We start from the raw sequence: 20,261 nt of genomic DNA on the forward strand, positions 1-20,261 counted from the left end.
ATTTATATTTTTATTTTTTTACAATCGCTAGGACCCGTTTCTCAATGGTTAGGTCACTTGGGTCATAACTCTTCACACTGTGAGCACAACATCAGTGCATGTGATCTAAAACGTGGATCATTGGCCTTGGCAGGAAATGTATTCAATGACTACATATTTCAAATAACATCAATTATTTTCTCATTTAGACACAAACATCAGAACTCTATGTACCTACCGGCCAATTTGCACATGCTTTCACTCTTTTCAACACTCTTTTCACAGCCTAACATAATACAAAAATGAATAAGAAATGTTCTACATTTCTACAGTAATAGCATATTGAAATATATTCCAAATCTAAAAATCAGATACTATCAAAACAATCAGATGAAGCTGAACACTCACACAAGTTTTCATTACCATCTATTCAAAAGGGGAAAAGTGTTTATTGGGTGAAACCTTTGCTAGTGTTCTGGAAGAATGACTTGAGACGCATGAAGTGTTTTTGAGTGTGAAATAAAGTAAACTGCAGTGCTGAGCTGAAAGTTGGTGAAGAGAGCTGTGTGAAGAGTTTTGAAAAAGTCACCTTAGTATTGAGAAATGTGTCCAAGCAATTGTAAAAAAAAAACTGTAAATAAAACTGCATCAATAAAATCTAAACATATTTATATCTCACTCTGCAAAAACAACTGGATGTAAAAGCAAGAAGCTTAAAAGGAGAGTTCACCCAAAAATATGCTTTCTGTCATCCAAAATACTATGGAAGTCAATGGGGACCATCAACTGTCTGGTTACCGGCGACATTCTTCAAAATATCTTCTTTTGTGTTCAGCAGAAGAAAGAAATTCATACAGGTTTAACTTAAACTTCAGGGTGAACTGTTCCTTTAATAGATAAATAAATATATTCTACTCTACACTATCCTAGGAGAAAAAGCAGGTATAAACACCTTCATTAACAAAGTTCAAGTTCAATCAAACTTCTACTTTCATTTAAACGGTCTTCTTGCAGGCTAACAGCAGCAACATCTAATGTGAAGTATGCAAGACTGTCACAATACAGCTGCGCAAAACTAGCGGTGGATTAGCCTTCGCGTTATATTTAGCTCGTTCAGTGACTCCATGCAATGCCAGTATCCTCTTTCCCACTGCACCGCGGGACTAGAGACTATAATTAGGCCCAAACCAAACCGGCTTCCAGACACTAGGGGTGGCAGCTGCTAGTTTTTCTAGAGAGTAAACAAAAATCCTGGCTAGCATATGCCACAAAGTTAGTGCATATTCTGTTAATGTAGCTTGGCGTGAGTTACTGACCCAGCATGAGAGTCAGTCAAAAGCGTGTATTGCATGTGAACAGATAATATGGTCTGGAATAAACAGTCACACAGTAATAGGTGTTGATGTGCAAATGTTAATGGACTTATTTCCGGGTCACTAAAGGAATCTTCATTTCTTAGCATAATGAAATCCTAAACACACTCACACATGAAGTGTGGAAAGAAATGTTCCAGGTACAAAATAAATTCAGCTTTATCATCAAAATATTAGCATAATCTTGATTACCACTGAAACTTATTTTGAGCAGCCCCTTTGTACAAATCTCATTTAGTTTATGCACTCATTACAGTAATGCACTTACAATATGAATCTATAGGAAAAGGAGAGTTTAAAAGCATAAATGTGAAACTTGTATGTTTGTTGCTTGGGGAGTAAATTTGTTTTTAGCGGTGGAAATACTGTTCTAGTCACCCTGAAGTCAATAATTATATCCCTTAAAACTCATCTTTGATCACCAAATTTTGTCTTTGAAAAAGTGTCTTCATGCCTTTAAATATCTTCAATGTAACTCGACACCCTTGCCTCATTTAGTAAACACTGCTCTATGAATATGCAAATGAGCCCCGCATCCAATCACTCACTCAGAGATCCACTCGTTGACGATCACACGTTGATCTGATTGGTTACAAGGTAGTTTGTGACGCCAGAAACACCGGCGATTTCAAACCGTGTTTTTGAGACTGTCTTTGTTTCAATGCAGTTTTAAGCAGAAAATACTCAGCAATGCTGTCGACTTATGAATTTACACATGGTTTGTCTTAAAGCATATTAAAAACACCACATAGACATATAAACAACATTAAAAGCTTTAAGTCTTGTGGCTATACCTCTGAAACAGTTGTGGGGAATGCCTTGCCTCAGAGAGTAATTTAGATTGTTTAAACAAACTGAGAAACAGGTCGAAATGATTTTATGTGGTAATCAGCATTGTTCCCTTAACTTCATTAATTTAAAACGGTTCTCCTTGGAGTCTTACCATCATCGAGAGTGATATCCTGTAGGCCTATGGACTGAAAGCCAAGCTCTTTCTCTTCATCTGGTTCCTGTTTAATATCAAGGCTTTCTCCACCTTGTGGCAAACGGTAACGTTTGCTGGACTCCTCAAGAGATGCGTCTGAAGGTTGAGGGTCCATCAAACTCTCTCTGATAGACGGTGAGTTGGAAGGCACTTTGGCAAGAGTAGGCTGGTGGGAAAGAGGAAGCACCTGGGAAGAGGAGGACTGTGGGAACTGCACCGGATCCAGACCAGATGTTGCCACATTTGCGCTAGTTAGAACAGAGGTACTGGACACTGAGATAGAGCCACGGTTGTAGAGATTATGAGTGTGTTCTGAAGGGATGCCTTGGTATCCTTCACCTCGCTGAGACCTGGGTTGCTCTGCAGGGATTTGGGATGACTTGCAGCCTTGCAGTGAACCCCCAACCATTGGAGGACTAGGTTGTCCTTTGTAAGACAGATCCTGTTGAGGTTTTTGGTACAATGCGTGGTTGAAATCCACCAGAGAGAACATAGGGTGGAGGTCTGCTACGGCATCAAGGCTTCGGTCTGCCGGATGAGAACAGCTCAGATCCTGCAGATCCTGAGGTGAGTAGCAGAGATGGGCTGAAGATGGAGACCCTTCGGTCAGCAGCCACTGCTCAAGAGGCTGCACCTCATTTGAAGACACTGAGTCCCCAGTGGTGCTGAGACCTGTTGGGGACGTGGCTGGATGCTGGCCGTTGGTGTTAAGGTCCGGCCTCATGCCAAACTCTTGCTTCACATGCACTGCTTTGGAAGGAGGGTGTTCAACACATTACAGATTAGCTTTGTGGGCATTTCTTCATTTCTCAAAACATTTGAAAATTGATATATTATATTGTCCAATTGAGTCCTAAATTCAGTGCAGTTCTATAGTAATTTAAGGCCCTGTTCAAACCTGTTATTAATGGATTAGTTCACTTTCAAATAAAAATATCCTGATAATTTATTCACCCCCATGTCATCCAAGATGTCCATGTCTTTCTTTCTTCAGTCGAAAATAAATTAAGGTTTTTGAAGAAAACATTCCAGGATCTGTCTCCATATAATGGACTTTAATGGCAACCAAAGGTTTGAGGGTCCAAATGTCAGTCTCAATGCAGCTTCAAAGCCTCGACACGATCCCAGTCGAGAAATAAGGGTCTTATCTAGCGAAACGATCAGTCATTTTCTAAAAATAAAATAAAACAATATACTTTTTAACCACAAACTGACATTTGGACCCTCAAACCTTTGGTTGCCATTAAAGTCCATTATATGGAGACAAATCCTGAATGTTTTCCACAAAAACCTTAATTTATTTTCGACTGAAGAAAGAAAGACATGAACATCATGGATGATATTCGACTACCTCTGGAAGTGGTGCAAAGTGGACAAGCTCAAAAAGTTTTAGACCCCGTTTACAACTGTATTTGGCGTCGTCCACTTGTGATCCTATACACCAAAACACATCTTAAAGGTGCAGTGTGTGACTTTTAGCGCCATCTAGCGGTTCGGTTGCGAGTTTACACTAAGGGCTCAGCCCACCGCTCACCCCTCCCTTTCGAAGAAGCTACCGTGTCTCAAACGGGACAAACATCGTCGTCTGAGACAGCAGAGAATAGCCAGAGCAAACCAAGTTTCTGTACCACAGTCCATTATAAACCACATCATGGATAAAGTTTACAAAGCCATAGTCAGGTGAGGATCAAGGGTCTTAACATATAATATAATAATAGTAATCAGCTGATTGTCTCACGAACGTAACCAGCACATTTCTCCCCACATAGCAAACCCATAATACAGTGAGGGAGAAGAACCACATGAAACTATGCAACTATATATTTTTTCTAACAGGGTAGTAAAAGTTTAGCTGGCTAATATGAGCTGTTACTGTGGCTGAGCTGGTTAAAGCGTAAAGCCTTGTTTATACTGGACGCGTCCGCATGAGCCAAAGGTGCGTGCGGCAAAAATGACGTGATTGTAACAGCGCGCGCGCCTCCGCATCCCCTAGACACCATTTACTACACACAATAGGCTTTTTTTCTCCGATTTTGGAAACTCGATCGACTTAAAATGCTTCCCAGATCGACGGGTTGGTGATTCCTGTAACTGTTTTACGGTCAATGACAAGAGTACTAATCAGCTGTCTCACGAACGTAACCAGCACATTTATCCCCACATAGCAAAGCCATAACACAGCGAGGGAGAAGAATTAAGTTACATGAAACAATCCAACTACATATTTTACACCACTGACAAAGGAAAAGGCACTACTCACGGTGTTTATGGCTAGCTTCTATGAAGGTAAATTGGTAGCAAAACTCGAGAACACGTAGATGTGAATTTGACAACTTGTACAATAGAAATATTCGTACTTGTACGCTAAAATGTACACTCACAGCTTCAATGTGAAAACTTGAATGCTAAGATTTGCACTCGCAGACAATAGTCACAAACCTGTATTCTGAATTTGAAGCTGCAGACAAGCAGTCAAAAATTTGTAAAACGCCATTCACAAAAATACAACGACAGACACAAACTTGTAGCCTAACATATATTTGCACGTATTTTTACATTCACACTCGCAGTAGGCCTACAACCTCAAGTAGGTACTTGCAACTTCTCAAATCTGTCACTGCACTTTCAAATTTCGCGCCTTGACTTTTGCTACTCTTTTCGCGATTTTTTAGATTCAAAACGAACTTGTGCACTTGCAACTCAGTGGCGGCGAGAGAGGAAGGGGGCGGGAGTGGGGGTGTTCAAAGGAGCCGTTTTATTGGTTGGCGCCTAGCCAATAAAATGGTACTTCTGTTATATGTGATGATATCACGAAACCCGCTTCTCGGAGACGATCTGAATATGATCTGAAATGCTAAAGCTGTTGTTGTGAGGTGTACAGGCTATGCATGTACAAATCTTTTGTATATTTAATGTTGCATTAAAAAAATAAAGATCTGAAATGCTAACATGGCTTAATGCATTAGACTGATATTAAAAGAAATAAATGATATTATCAAACTCAGTAAACAACACCATACTAATAATGCAGGCTATGTACAGAAAAGCAGATCAACACAGAATATGAGCACAATGCATTAAAGACAGTGGTTTGAAAAGGTCAAACTCAGGAAACACCATGCCTACTAATAAAGCATAGAAAAGTAATTTGCACGCGTTTAATTGTACGTTAAGCATTTCCCTCCCATAGAAAACCAAGAAAACTCTTCACGAGGCTTAATGGACCAACAGTTATAAAAAAAAAACACACACACAATTTGTTATTATTAATAAAACTGCAGGCAGCAGGTTTATTTGCACTTAACACATATTTGCTTTCTTTCGTCATATTCTGGGCTCATTGGCTTTTCTGTAGCCTACAAGGCTATGCTTAATTAGTATGGTGTTGTTAACTGAGTTTGATAATATCATTTATTACTTTTAATAACGGTCCATCACAAACGGGTTTCGTGACATCTTCACAAATAACAGAAGTCCCATTTCATTGGCTAGGCGCCAACCAATAAAACGGCTCCTTTGAACACCCCCACTCCCGCCCCCTTCCTCTCTCGCCGCCACTGAGTTGCAAGTGCACAAGTTCGTTTTGCACCTAATATATCGCGAAAAGAGTAGCAAAAGTCAAGGCGCGAAATTTGAATTTGCAGTGACAGATTTGAGAAGTTGCAAGTGCCAATTTGAGGCTGTACTGCGAATTTGAATGTTGGAAGAAGTGAAAATTTGTATTACAAGTTTGTGTCTGTCGTTGTATTTTTGTGAATGGCATTTTACACATTTGTGACTGCTTGTCTGCAGCTTCAAATTCAGAATACAGGTTTGTGACTATTGTCTGCGAGTGCAAATCTCAGCGTTCAAGTTCACATTTTTATTTTACAGGTTTTCACATCGGAGCTGTGAGTGTAAATGTTCGCGTACAAGTACGAATATTTATTGTACAAGTTCTCAAATTCACATCTACGTGCTCTCGAGTTTTGCTACTAATTTACCTTCATAAGCTTCTAGCTTTCTGCGGCTTCTCTTTCAAGGTAGTGACGAAACGCGCTCTGTAGCGCTGTTTGTTCGCTGTCGGCTACGGTAGAAACATGACGACACAATATGTCGACCTTCATAGAAGGGGATTCCCGCGCCTATGTAGATATAAATGCCTCATTCTAAGGTAATAAAAACATTACGGTTTATTAAGTAAGTTCTTTATACATCACTGAACACATAGTTATGGATGTCATATTGCATTTCTGTTAATAGATACTCAAAATTTTCACACATTGCACCGTTAATACCAGGTGTAAACAGGGCCTCAGTCTCAGACAACATGGCATATTATACACATTCTATGGATTTCAAAGTTTTCGATCTCTAAACCTAGAAGCTCAAATTTGATTGGTTAGCCTCTACCCCAGGTGTTGCAAACCCAGCAGACCTTCAGTTGTAACCCTGCTCCAACATTCACGAGTAATCCTGAACACCTTGATTAGTATGTTTGATTAGGCATGGAAATAAACTCTGCAGGATGGTACCCTTCCAGGAGCAGGGTTGGCTATCCATGTCCTACACAAATTGGTATGCAGAAATGCTTTTTTTTTTTTTTTTTAAGTTACCAGGCTGCTACAACGCACGCTTCAGAACATCTATTAAATCTGTTCAGAGTTTTGTTTGAGACACCTAGGCCTTGTTTCTGCCTGGGATTAAAATGTGTTTTGGTGATCCGATCACAAGTCATCAGCTGAGACATTCAAGATTAACATATTAACTGTGACTACTAGTATTTGGATTTTGTGTAAACGGGAAAGGAATTTAACGAAATGCAAGTAAATGAAAATGATAAGGAGATCAGCTGCGTTTCCCATTGAAAATGGTGTGTTTTTGTAAAACACAGTGAAGTCTGAATGACTTGATTTAGTGTGCTCTCTCACAACACGTGTTAGGTGAAGGGGGGACGAGTAAGAAGTGCTTCACCGGGACGCACTACGGACGGAGCTTTTCTACTACTGCAAAGACTTTATGTGGTCACAAGTGTTTTTGACTACCTCTTCATGTGGTTTCAGTGTCAGTGCACCGTTTTACATGTTCCTAGAGACTGTTCATTACATGAATGAGCTACTACCGGTCTATTTTAGATTGACCTGTGTTTGGTTCTTGGCAGTTCTTGCCACCAAAGTGGACCAGAGTTGCTGATATTTCTGCTTACAAGGACTATTACCTGAAAGATAGGTGAAGAACTGTGAGACACTTCTCTTCCTTTTGCCATTGCTGACATAGAACTGCACCTGGGTGGAGGAGGCCGTGGTTTTCTTGTAGTACGGAGGAATCTTTACCACTATGCTTGTCTAAACAGGAATGGGAACACACAAGAGACACCTGTAATTATAGATCTCAATGGGATGTGCATATAACAATGCACATATGCAATGTTGTTTAAATAAATTGAGGAATATCAGTGTTTTATAACAAAATCAATAACTCATTATGCTCACATTTTGACTCTTCTCTTGTAAAGCCCTCATATCGACCTCCCATTGTGTTTTACCATCTGGAATGGGAAAAAAGGACAATACAAAGGCTCTTTTGTTATTACATAACAAACTGTCATCCAAAATTTATTGGTAGACTACTGATCTAAAAACAGCTCCTAATTAGAGCAGAGAGCCATGGTCTGCGTCTCAAACCACATACTCTCTTGAGTAGGTCTTATTTTGAATAAGTAATTACTTCACAGCCGCTAAAAATTAAGTTCTATAGTATGAAGGTGTGTAGTATGAATGTAATCCGGAGATACTACATTCGCCATGTTGTCATTATCATGTGATCTACTGGTGCAAGTTACGTTGCTTCACTGCCATTCACTGCCATACATAAATCCTCTCCCGTGGCCTCATGGGATAGGAAAGTGTCCATCATACACACACTTCAGAATCTCTCCGGAAGCAGTAGGTCATCCGGGTACTTTTAGCCTGTTCTTTTATGAGTACTGTGAATTCAACATACTTCTTTTGTCACATACTGTTTTTGCCTACTATATCAGGGTAAGTATGCGATTTCGGATGCAGCCTAGCTGTGTGTCAGGGTTATGTTTGATCTGTTTAAGGATACGTTTACTCAATGATATGCTTAAAACGTAGAAGTTTTTCCTTTGAGTTTTCCACGTAGTGACGACACTATTGTCAAAATGATCCCCATTCACACGGATCCGTGAAAACGACTCAAAACCCCTGTATTCTCCTATATACACACTATAGACTGAACAAGTAATATGCATCTGTATGACGTCATCGTTTCCACAAATTCAAGTTTTTATTGTTTAGACAGAGACCATTTTCAAAAACTTCCACTTTGAAAACTCCGCTTTTCCAGCCAGCCAAACTGCTGTTGTCGTGTAAATGAAATGCCAAAACACACAAAAAGTTGTACGTTTTTAGTTGAAAACTAAGTCTCCTGGGTTACTCAGTGTGTAATTAGTCATGTCAACTGTGTGTCATTTCTTTGATTAGTTTACTGTGTATTTAAGCCCTGTGTTTGGTTCAGGTCAGGTCTCTGTTATTGTTGCGCTGAGCTTGGTTGTTCCGTTCCTGCCTGAGAGTTTGTTCCTGAGTTGTATTGTTTCCTTTTTGTTCCTGTTAATACATTTCAACTGCTGCAATTAGATCCTCTTTCTCCTCGTCTCTGCAACCCGCAAGTTACACTGTGAGAATAGTTATTGTAATAGATGACTTCACTTACCAGAGCTCTTTTCTAGAAAGACCACTATTGATTCTGGACTGATGTTCTGGCCTGTTATAAGCATCTCTTCTCCTCCGGTCACAGAACCACAGGTGGGACTAAAGCTCTCGACGTGAGGAAGTTCCTGAGCTAAGCGTTGAGCTAGTCAACAGAGAAAAACAATGGCTGTAAATTGCAGAAGAAATGTTTATCAATACAGTTCGGTGACATTTTCAAATACAACATTTTATTTTTGTGGCTTTTAGTCAATGTTTGTTAACTTTGTGGCCATCTGTATAATGTATTTAAAACTTTTTAAATCTATTTTAAATATTTAAAGTTTTCTTTTACATGTTTAAAATGTACAATATCTCTCTTATAAGGAAATGGACCAAATATTTTCTTTACATGGACATATACAATTTTGATCCAGGAAATGCTCTCTAGAATGAGGATATTCTTCCACCAATATCAGTTGACTTAGACATGCAATAACATGTTTTCACATAATTTCACATAGGAAATCCACATAAAAAAAAAAAAAACTTACAGCATTCTATTGGTACGGACGCCACCTGCAGTGACAGCACTTTGCCGCTGTGTTGCGGGATATGAACACGAAACACGGTGCGCACACGTGTGTTCTTACGCCCGATATCAGTCTCTCCCTTACGCAACTCGATGTCTGAGTTTCGTAGCTTCAGGATCCCAGCACAGTCGATGCTTTCAAAGAAAGATGACAGAGGGCAGCCATAAGATTACAGTCAGTTAAATTCTGTTTATTTAATAAAATTGCAAGTTAGCAAGTGAAATTAAAACAAAGAGTGACATAAATGGTGCTATTTGCTGATAGTGGCTCAGAGAAACTCAATATAAACTATTAGCTATAACTCACATTTAAAGTCCCCCTGTGGTGAAAATCCATCTTTTATTGTTATTTATATGTCTATGTGGTGTTTTTAAAATGCTTTAAAACAAACCATGTGTAAATTCATAAGTCGACAGCATTGCTGAGTATTTTCTGCTTAAAACTGCAGTGAACCAAAGACAGTCTCAAAAACACGGTTTGAAATCACTGGTGTTTCTGACATCACAAACTACCTTGTAACCAATCAGATCAACGTGCCGGCGGGATTTAGCATATTGTTAACAGCGAACTACCATATAATTAACTATGAAGCAGTGGAGTCTCAATAGATGCCAGGTTATCCCGGTATAAATTTCTGTTGATATGAACAATCGGTACGAACAAATATGATATGAACAAAACTAAATTAATAACTTTTTTTTTTAAACAAAAATTAAGATCACTGAACTTACTTAAAGGGTTAGTTCACCCAAAAATGAAAATTAAGTCATTAATTACTCACCCCCATGCTGTACCAACCCCGTAAGACCTTCGTTCATCTTCGGAACACAAATGAAGATATTTTTGATTAAATCTGAGAGGTGGATCACTGCTACATAGGCTGCCTGAGGGAATGAAACTTGACGGCCCAGAAAGTCATTAAAGAACATGTTTAAATATTCCATGTGCCTACAGTGGCTCAACTATAAGTTTATCAAGCGACGAGAATACTTTTTTCCCGAAAAAAAAAACATAATAACGACTTTATTCGACTATTCCTTTTCTTCCTTGTGGGCCTGAGACGAGAGTTCAAGAGATTTCCACGACGCATGCGCGAGAACTGAGAAGAGAACGTTCTTCTTCTAATACTTCTTGTTCAGTTCTCGCGCATGCGTCGTGGAAATCTCTTGAACTCTCGTCTCAGGCCCACAAGGAAGAAAAGGAATAGTCGAATAAAGTCGTTATTATGTTTTTTTTTTCGGGAAAAAAGTATTCTCGTCGCTTGATAAACTTATAGTTGAGCCACTGTAGGCACATGGAATATTTAAACATGTTCTTTAATGACTTTCTGGGCCGTCAAGTTTCATTCCCTCAGGCAGCCTATGTAGCAGTGATCCACCTCTCAGATTTAATCAAAAATATCTTCATTTGTGTTCCGAAGATGAACGATGGTCTTACGGGGTTGGTACAGCATGGGGGTGAGTAATTAATGACTTAATTTTCATTTTTGGGTGAACTAACCCTTTAAGCTGAACTGTGACGCTATTTTCTTCTGGAAACAAACTTTTTTGCATTATTTTCCTGTTATCTCTGTAAAGCTGCTTTGATATAATCTGTATTGTATAAAGCGCTATATAAAGAAATGTGACTTGACTTGACTTGACTATTACGATGTTATGACGAACTATATGCCTTTCTGTGTGTTATCAAGTGTTTTTGATGATTGTCAGAAGGCAGACTGAGATGGCGAAAGGGAACATGGTTCATGTAACATCAGCAACACATTATTAGCTGTTTTTTTAACATAGTCAAGCAAAATGCTAATCATATTAATTAGCGTTATGTGTCCGATTGTGCAGCGTTTACCTCAGTAAGTTGACAGATCTCTGAGCTGGTGTGAGTGAGTGGAGGCGGGGCTAATTTGCATATTCATTGTGCCACGTGTACTAAAGGAGGCAGGGGCTTGGAGTTGCATTCAAGCTATTTTAAGGCATGACAAATTTTTGAAGAACACTTTTAAATATGTCATTTTGGTGAACAAAGATGAGATTCAAAGAATAAAATTATTGACTACAGGGGGACTTTAAGTAATTTCACATTGTCGTATGCATTCATGAGACCTGCATTTGCTCAATACCATCACAATATTGAAAAGTTTCTATTAAAAGCCTGGGCAATTTGGTAGTGGGTTTCACTGTAGAAATGATCTACTCATAGTCAGCCGTGATTAATTTGTTTCTGTTAGAAAAACTGTCAGATAATAAGATAGGTACCATGATAAAAAGATTGATTCACAATCTTCGACTGTCATGTCGGCTCCCATGAAGCAATCCACTCCAGCTTTAATTAGGGTCCTGATATAACTTGAGTCTTCACCTCGTTTGAGTGCAAATCATTTTAAACACATTTTATTAAAAGTATTCCCTGAGGGGCAAAGTTGAACAAAAAATTAAGAGCTCTGTTCTGTTCTGAATTTTACATATTTTCCATTAAGAGCTGCCATTTTCTTGTTCCAAAGACTAACCTGTCAGCCACGTCAATATATCATTTATGCAAAAAAATCTCTCTCTACAATGCGTGCAGGTCATGCTGAATGTAAATCAGAGGTTTGTCTGACAGGTACCTGGCACACATGTTGTTTTCAGGAAGGAGAGGAATTTCAAGAACTTTGGTGTTGGATATCACGGTCTCTTGACTCGGAGTCGCTACAGTTTTGCCAGTAATCCTGTGCACTTGATAGAACGGGTGTGGCCTGGTGTAACGATCATCCGCTGTCCCAATGAACATCTGCAGGCTGATGGGTTTTTCATTACACCCTATTAGCTGCAGATGCGAGAACAAACAATATGAGTAAACATGCAACTGATTATTCCAAATAAATGGTATGTGCCCAGTATCAATCATCTATCAACGCTTTAATGCACTATAGCCCTTAAAGTATTCAAAGTAACCCACATCAGGCTGGCCTTTCCAACCAACATTCAAGTTTCTGTTGAATAACTTTCCTTTTCTAGTTTTTTAAAGCTAAGAACTTCTGTTCTTCTGATGGCAGGAAAGGTTGTCTATGTGTGTTATTGGTAGCTAGGGTAAACAAACAGGCCAACACATGTAACATTAGCCCTGTTAAAAATACCACACGCTGACTGGATCAAAAGCTCTCTCCATAAGACTGTCGGATATTCATCACATGAATAACATTTATCTTAACTTCTATTACAGGCAAATTAGATCATTTATCGAATATTATAATGTCTAAACTAACACTAGTTAAACAAAAAAAATCCTAAAGCATTATAATATCAATATAAATAATTAAATACATTCAAACAATAATCTGGTATTTTGGTCTTTTATTTTTACTGGAGCAGGTGTCAGATGAGCTATAAACCTTGAGGTATGGAACCCATTCTCAATTTCCCAGAATAATGAAAACATCTGCTGTGCAAGTTCAAATTTTGCACAATACAGTTTCTGTGTCGAACAAAACCAACACAGAACAAGTAGGCAATGATGGATGAACTACTCCATTAATAATTAACCATAATCAATGAATCACATGTACATACAGGTCCTTCTCAAAAAATTAGCATATTGTGATAAAGTTCATTATTTGCCATAATGTAATGATAAAAATTTAACTTTCATATATTTTAGATTCATTGCACACCAACTGAAATATTTCAGGTCTTTTATTGTTTTAATACTGATGATTTTGGCATACAGCTCATGAAAATCTCAAAAATTTAGCATATAATGAAAAGGGTCTCTAAACGAGCTATTAACCTAATCATCTTAATCAACTAATTAACTCTAAACACCTGCAAAAGATTCCTGAGGCTTTTAAAAACTCCCAGCCTGTGACATTACTCAAAACCGCAATCATGGGTAAGACTGCTAACCTGACTGCTGTCCAGAAGGCCATCATTGACACCAAGAGGGTAAGACACAGAAAGAAATGTCTGAACAAATAGGCTGTTCCCAGAGTGCTGTATCAAGGCACCTCAGTGGGAACTCTGTGGGAAGGAAAAAGTGTGGCAAAAAACGCTGCACAACGAGAAGAGATGACCGGACCCTGAGGAAGATTGTGGAGAAGGACCGATTCCAGACCTTGGGGGACCTGCGGAAGCAGTGGACTGAGTCTGGAGTAGAAACATCCAGAGCCACCGTGCACAGGCGTGTGCAGGAAATGGGCTACAGGTGCCGCATTCCCCAGGTCAAGCCACTTTTGAACCAGAAACAGCGGCAGAAGCGCCTGACCTGGGCTACAGAGAAGCAGCACTGGACTGTTGCTCAGTGGTCCAAAGTACTTTTTTCAGATGAAAGCAAATTTTGCATGTCATTCGGAAATCAAGGTGCCAGAGTCTGGAGGAAGACTGGGGAGAAGGAAATTCCACAATGCCTGAAGTCCAGTGTCAATTACCCACAGTCAGTGATGGTCTGGGGTACCATGTCAGCTGCTGGTGTTGGTCCACTGTGTTTTATCAAGGGCAGGGTCAATGCAGCTAGCTATCAGGAGATTTTGGAGCACTTCATGCTTCCATCTGCTGAAAAGCTTTATGGAGATGAAGATTTCATTTTTCAGCACGACCTGGCACCTGCTCACAGTGCCAAAACCACTGGTAAATGGTTTACTGACCATGGTATTACTGTGCTCAATTGGCCTGCCAACTCTCCTGACCTGAACCCCATAGAGAATCTGTGGGATATTGTGAAGAGAAAGTTGAGAGACGCAAGACCCATCACTCTGGATGAGCTTAAGGCCGCTATCGAAGCATCCTGGGCCTCCATAACAGCTCAGCAGTGCCACAGGCTGATTCCCTCCATGCCACGCCGCATTGAAGCAGTCATTTCTGCAAAAGGATTCCCGACCAAGTATTGAGTGCATAACTGAACATAATTATTTGAAGGTTGACTTTTTTGTATTAAAAACACTTCTTTTATTGGTCGGATGAAATATGCTAATTTTTTGACATAGGAATTTGAGGTTTTCATGAGCTGTATGCCAAAATCATCAGTATTAAAACAATAAAAGACCTGAAATATTTCAGTTGGTGTGCAATGAATCTAAAATATATGAAAGTTTAATTTTTATCATTATATTATGGAAAATAATTATCATTGTCACAATATGGTAATTTTTTTAGAAGGACCTGTATTTCCATTTATAATTCACTAGTGGCACCAAATGGAATTGCAAAAATGACTGTTTCCAAACAGGTTTTTTCTCCCATCTGGCAGACAAACAGGCTATAACAGGCTTTAACTATAGGGAAATTTATAAAAGGCCATTGTGAGAGCTGGTGTAAAACCTGACCTTTACAACAGGGTGTCTTCCACAGTCGGATTTAATGGCCCCTCGACTGCCCTCCGTCTCATAATGGGCTCTGTGGTGAGGTTTAGGTTGGATCTCGATCTTTAACTCACATTGGCCACACTGACTGGGCAGAGGAAATTCCAGTGGAGGTAAAGATGTGGACCTGAGCAAGAAATAAAGAACAGCAGTTGCTTTAACAAATGTAGCTGTTGTTTTGGGGAATTGGTCACTGAAACAGAACACCTTTTGTTATAACCCTAATAACGATGGCGCAACAAGTCTAACAATCTATTATTTAACTGCCACTTATTCAAAACCAAAGCAAAATGAAGTCCTATGCATACATGCAATTTACCTGTATAAAGGAGTATTATTGACTTGTTTGGGTTTGGCCCAAGGGAAGTGTGTTGGGACGGCTAAGAAATGTTCCACTATATCCTCTTTCCTTAAACTGGGCAGGGATACAGCTATCCCCGAGTTTAGCGATGGATTTGCAAGACCTTGGTCTTGAAGAACTGAGTCCTCGTGTCCAGGCAACAGAGATGCTTGATCCTGATGGTGGTTGGTCTGATAAGTTCTTCTTGTTTTGGATGGGATGTCTACCTCCAGTGGAAAGGTCTGGTATGGGGCAAACGTGGCACCGCTCATCCACGTCTCCTCAGTGACGCTCCCCCGAGGAGAGTGAGATGGTGTCACGTTGGGGGAAAGGTGAGGGGACGCCAAACCAGGAATGACCTCTGCACTGGAATGTCGCCTTTTCCCACATGGCGATGTTGGCCGAGAGGAGGGCCGTGAGGACGAGGAGTGTGGATGGGGAGTGAGCCACGTGTCCTCAGTGATGCTGGTGCGGGGCGACTGATACGGGGACAGCGATTGATATTGCAGATTTTGCTGATGATGTTGTTGGTAACGATACCAAGAGTCGTCTCCATATGCAGCCATGCATCCAGGAGAGCCAAAGGGGGAGACGAGCGGAGACACTTGAGGAGATGCCTGGGGAGAGGTGAGGGGGGACGGCAGTGGAGATGTCAATGGTGACACTAGAGGAGACGCCAGCCGAACTCGAGCGGCCGCCTCGTTCAGCTCTGCCTCCACATCATCGTAGATATGCGAGAAGGATTCACAGGACGAGGCATCAGACAACCAGCTGCGGGACGACAAACTGCTGCAGGGGCTGGGACACAGTGAGGACGCGTCCCTAATAGATCCATCCAATGGCAGGAAGAGCTGGTCCCTCGACAGAGACCCACCACACGCTTCCCCACACGCTCCTGCTGACTGGCCCAACTGGTGGGTTCCCGGATCCTGGAGGGAGTTGGCTGGGATAGAGGTGATCTGGATACTGGGACAGTCAAACACCCTGCTGGGAGAATCCATGGGTTGCAGGGAACCAGGGTGAAGGGTGCCATAAGGCTGGTTTGTATAACTGTCCTGCTGTTCTGTGGGATGGTTGGGGTCAGAAGGAAAGAGAGGGTAGGAGTTGCCGTCATCATCCGATCTGGATTCTACAGCAACAGAAAAAAGGTTCATTTTAACACAAGAGTTAATATGACATATTTTGGTTTACACTTAAGGCTGGAATACACTACTCAACGATTTGCCAATGCTTAGATGCCAGAAGTCCATGTATGATGGCCACAGACTCCAACTTTTCATCAGACATGTTAGATATTTTGAGCCGAACACACAGCTGCATTGCCCTTACCCTTCACATTGCGCAAATTGAAATTGTGAATTGAAAATACTCCCAATTTACAGGTCACCTCACGTTCGTAACAATCGATCGTTCTTTAAAGATGGCGCGGTATGTTTGGACAGAAGATAAGATTAAACTCATAAAAGAAAAAAGTATTACAGGAATACTGGATTCTAAACAACAACGAAAGGGCACACTTTATCAAGAGCTTGAAGCAGAAATGAGGGAGAAACCCCAGAAACATCTCATATGTGCCGCTCCCAGTATAAGGGGCTTCCTTGCCATTAATGCTTGGATGACACGCCTATGTCTCTCCTTCCATTAAAAATAATAGCTAGTGTGGTGGCTGGGATTTACTTAAACCTACAAACATCCCTTGCCAGAATTTTTTTGGCAGGACATATCGCAAGAGGAAAAAAATCAGTTAATGGAAATTCCATCATTTCGCAATCTTTTTTTTAATTTTTGATAACATTTATAAAATATTGCAAACATTTTGCGCAAATCTGTAATGGAAACACAGATAATGTCATGCATCTAAATCTGGTCTGGTGTGTGTGATCCTCAGCAGTTTAGTCAGTGTATGATGCCTACTTGCCTAGTTGCACTGTTGCCTCTGTTCAGATTTAAAAAGTCCTGTGTATTCCAGGCTTTACCTAAAGTGATTTTTATTTTTGAGAGAAACGGGATAAAAAAACAAGAAAAAGTACGGTGGGGCATGATTTTGTCCATTGGGAATTCCTTGTATTGACATTGGACTAAAATGGCTTATTACTTTAGGACATACGCCATAGTAATCAGACTGTGGAGGGAATACGACTGAACCATCCAACTCCCATGAAAACTTGTTTCCACCACTGAATAAAATATAAAAAATGTACTTGCAACTTTTGTTTCTCAGAAAGAGTGATATAAATTTGCAATTGCAAGTTATAGGCCTGGTTTCACAGACAGGGCTTAGATTAAACCAGGATTAGGCCTTAGTTTAATTAGAGCATTTAAGTTGCTTTTATAAACATGCTTTAGAAAAAAAACATTACTGCTGTGCATCTTGAGACAAAACAATGGCACTTATTTTGACTTATTTTAAGATATGTCAGTGCAATTTGCTTTCAGTTAAAACAGCTAAACATGCATTTTAGTCTGAGACTTGCTTAAGCCTTGTCTGTGAAACCAGCGGATAAAGTCAGAATTGCTTGATATAAAGTCGCAATTGCATGTTATAAAGTCAGAATTGCAAGATGTAAAATTGCAATTGTGAGAACAAAAATCAGAATTGTGAGACAAAAAATCCAAATTTTCGTTTACATTTGTTTTATTCCGTGTCTTCCTTTGAGGTCCATCACTTCATTAACTTTAGGCTCTATTGGTTACCATTATCCAGTAGCCCATCAGACTATGTGAAACTCAAGATGGAGATGTTTCAGAGGTAGAGCAGTTCTTATATTTTGATTAAATATCATGAAACAAACTTTTTATTATAATGTGCACTGATGGATTGTTATTGTGTACAATGTTTAAGGCCAGTATTGTTTATTAATTTCTTTTGGAAGGATAAATACAATCCAGTAACTTTATTAGGTTTTAAGATCCTTCAGAAAAGAAAAAAAACACCAAAAGAAATGTTGTTTTCAAGAGTGTGAAGAAATCTTCAGCACACTCCATCAGGCCACACACTGGCATACTGTAGGTACTTGAGCAAATGCATTTCGAGAGATGCTCTTCTGGCTCATTCAGACACATGAGCAAACTGACAGAAGTGCAACAGTAGCTAACCATAAATATCACACACACACTCTGATCCACGAGCTAGGGATGCTGTCACACTGATAACACTATCTGGCTACCACAATGAAGTTACACACACACTCAAGCTTCGACAGTCAAATGCTCAGCAATAAAAACGGAAAGGTGATTTGCTGTGCATCTAACCATGTAATCAGCGAGGTTTACCTAAGGAAAGAGAACGATCACTTACAGTGGACTGTGTAATGTATCTGTATAATTTGCATTAACAACTTCAACAGTAGCCTACAGTATTTAGGGAAGTACAGTAAATTGCTCACAGTGCCACTATTATTATTAATAATAACGGTGTTCATTATTATTATTAATGGTTATTATTCGTACTATTATTATTCTTGGTCTACAATCCACGACAATTAGATTGGCACAAAACATATTATATTACAGTAAATACACGCTTCATGTTTTTGAAAGATGTTTCGCATGATTAGGTTTTGACCTTCCTCTTTAAGCGCTTCAGCTACACTTGATGTTGAAAGATAAGGAAGTGACTTTCAGTATTTTAAAACAGTTTCATATATTCTGGACACATGCACATCCAAACATGGCCACTTCTGTAAAACATTCTAGCGCCTCAACTACGTCGCTCCCATTATAACCGCGCTTGCACGCACTTCATTGATCATAACCGGAGCGTTGGAAACGTCGCGTCGCGTCCGCTGAAAGTAACGTACAAACCTGTTTGGCTCAGCGACTGATGAGAATAACTGCTTTCTCCAAATATCAGTCTGAAGTCCAGTTCCTCGCTGTAGTTAGTAGTCATTGCATTAGACCCCTCAGCTCTACTTTCTTCTGTTGAATTACATAAACAAACAAGCCCATGCGCGCGCAAACGCCACTACAACTATACAACTTTCTACAAGCGTCACTTTGGTTGACAAAACAGAGATGGTGTCAGCGCGAAAACCCGGAACACACGGTGCAAAATGTCCTTTCCCCCCCACTCAGAAGTTGGTTAGATCGAGCCTCTGATGTTGTTTCTTCCCGGACTTTGTTGATTTCCTGCGGTGTTTAATAATCCCATGCTGGGTTTGAGCTGATCTGAAGTCTTGCGGACATGTAGATGGTTATAGCAAAGTTACATTTTACGCTGCGACTTCAGACGTGACGTCACGACATTTGACAGACTACAAACCCTCGAAAAGGAAACGCACGCGCGCGCGCGCACGCGGCCACATTTGCAAACAGCAACAATGTAACAAGTGTGCGAGAACAGTTCAATAGCAGTAGAGATGAGAGCGGTGTACTTTTATTATTCGTTCGATACAGTAGACGGAAATTCACACATGATCAGTTAATACACACTTAGTTTGCAAAGTTAGAATATGGTTGCGTTCCGTCTCAAAACATAGTAAGCTCCCTTACACACACACACACACACACACACACACACACACACACAATACCATGGTAACCACAGTTTCCGCTTTAAGTAGTTAATTCGGAAAAATGACCAACAAAAAATATGGTATCTTATTCAAAAGAGTTTAAGACCTTTATATAATTGGTCTTTTTTGATTGCAGATACTTAATATACAATTTCATTTATTTTTGAATCTATCATGTTTTTTGGGGTTACACTGTCATTTATACAATGTAATACATTTAAGCACCGAGTAATATTAACTTACTGTTACTATTGGGTTAGTTGTATGTAATTATTCATAATTTACTACAGTAAGTACATATAACATGTTACAAGGACACTAAAACAAAGCGTTACCTATTATCTTGATAGCAGAGGCCCTTACAGTTTTATTTAAAGGTTAAGTGTGAAAGTAAAAATATATATTTTCATCTTATATGTAAAGAACACATGCACTGTAACTAAAGTAATCAAGCTATTT

At 39.8% G+C, this 20,261-nt stretch overlaps 1 protein-coding gene across 2 annotated transcripts in view; it reads right to left on the reverse strand.

The window, feature by feature from the left end:
- nfatc3b (nuclear factor of activated T cells 3b) overlaps nucleotides 1-19,590 on the reverse strand; it is a 23,796-nt gene extending 4,206 nt beyond the window's left edge. Inside the window, exons 1-9 of one of the 2 annotated variants that reach the window (XM_077211482.1) lie at nucleotides 19,093-19,590; nucleotides 15,268-16,417; nucleotides 14,913-15,075; nucleotides 12,222-12,421; nucleotides 9,581-9,753; nucleotides 9,052-9,192; nucleotides 7,809-7,864; nucleotides 7,535-7,661; nucleotides 2,296-3,084 (exon numbers count right to left, since the gene is read on the reverse strand). In XM_077211482.1, the coding sequence (XP_077067597.1) occupies nucleotides 2,296-3,084; nucleotides 7,535-7,661; nucleotides 7,809-7,864; nucleotides 9,052-9,192; nucleotides 9,581-9,753; nucleotides 12,222-12,421; nucleotides 14,913-15,075; nucleotides 15,268-16,417; nucleotides 19,093-19,177 (2,884 nt within the window). In that variant the 5' untranslated portion in view covers nucleotides 19,178-19,590. Of the gene's footprint in view, nucleotides 1-2,295; nucleotides 3,088-7,534; nucleotides 7,662-7,808; nucleotides 7,865-9,051; nucleotides 9,193-9,580; nucleotides 9,754-12,221; nucleotides 12,422-14,912; nucleotides 15,076-15,267; nucleotides 16,418-19,092 lie in introns of both variants that reach the window. The other variant, XM_077211481.1, reaches the window with a different exon arrangement.
- Nucleotides 19,591-20,261: the final 671 nt, after the last annotated feature.

Source organism: Siphateles boraxobius, unplaced genomic scaffold (assembly GCF_051911475.1).
Source record: "Siphateles boraxobius isolate OS27281-9 unplaced genomic scaffold, OSU_SipBor_1 65, whole genome shotgun sequence".
NCBI lineage: Eukaryota > Metazoa > Chordata > Actinopteri > Cypriniformes > Leuciscidae > Siphateles > Siphateles boraxobius.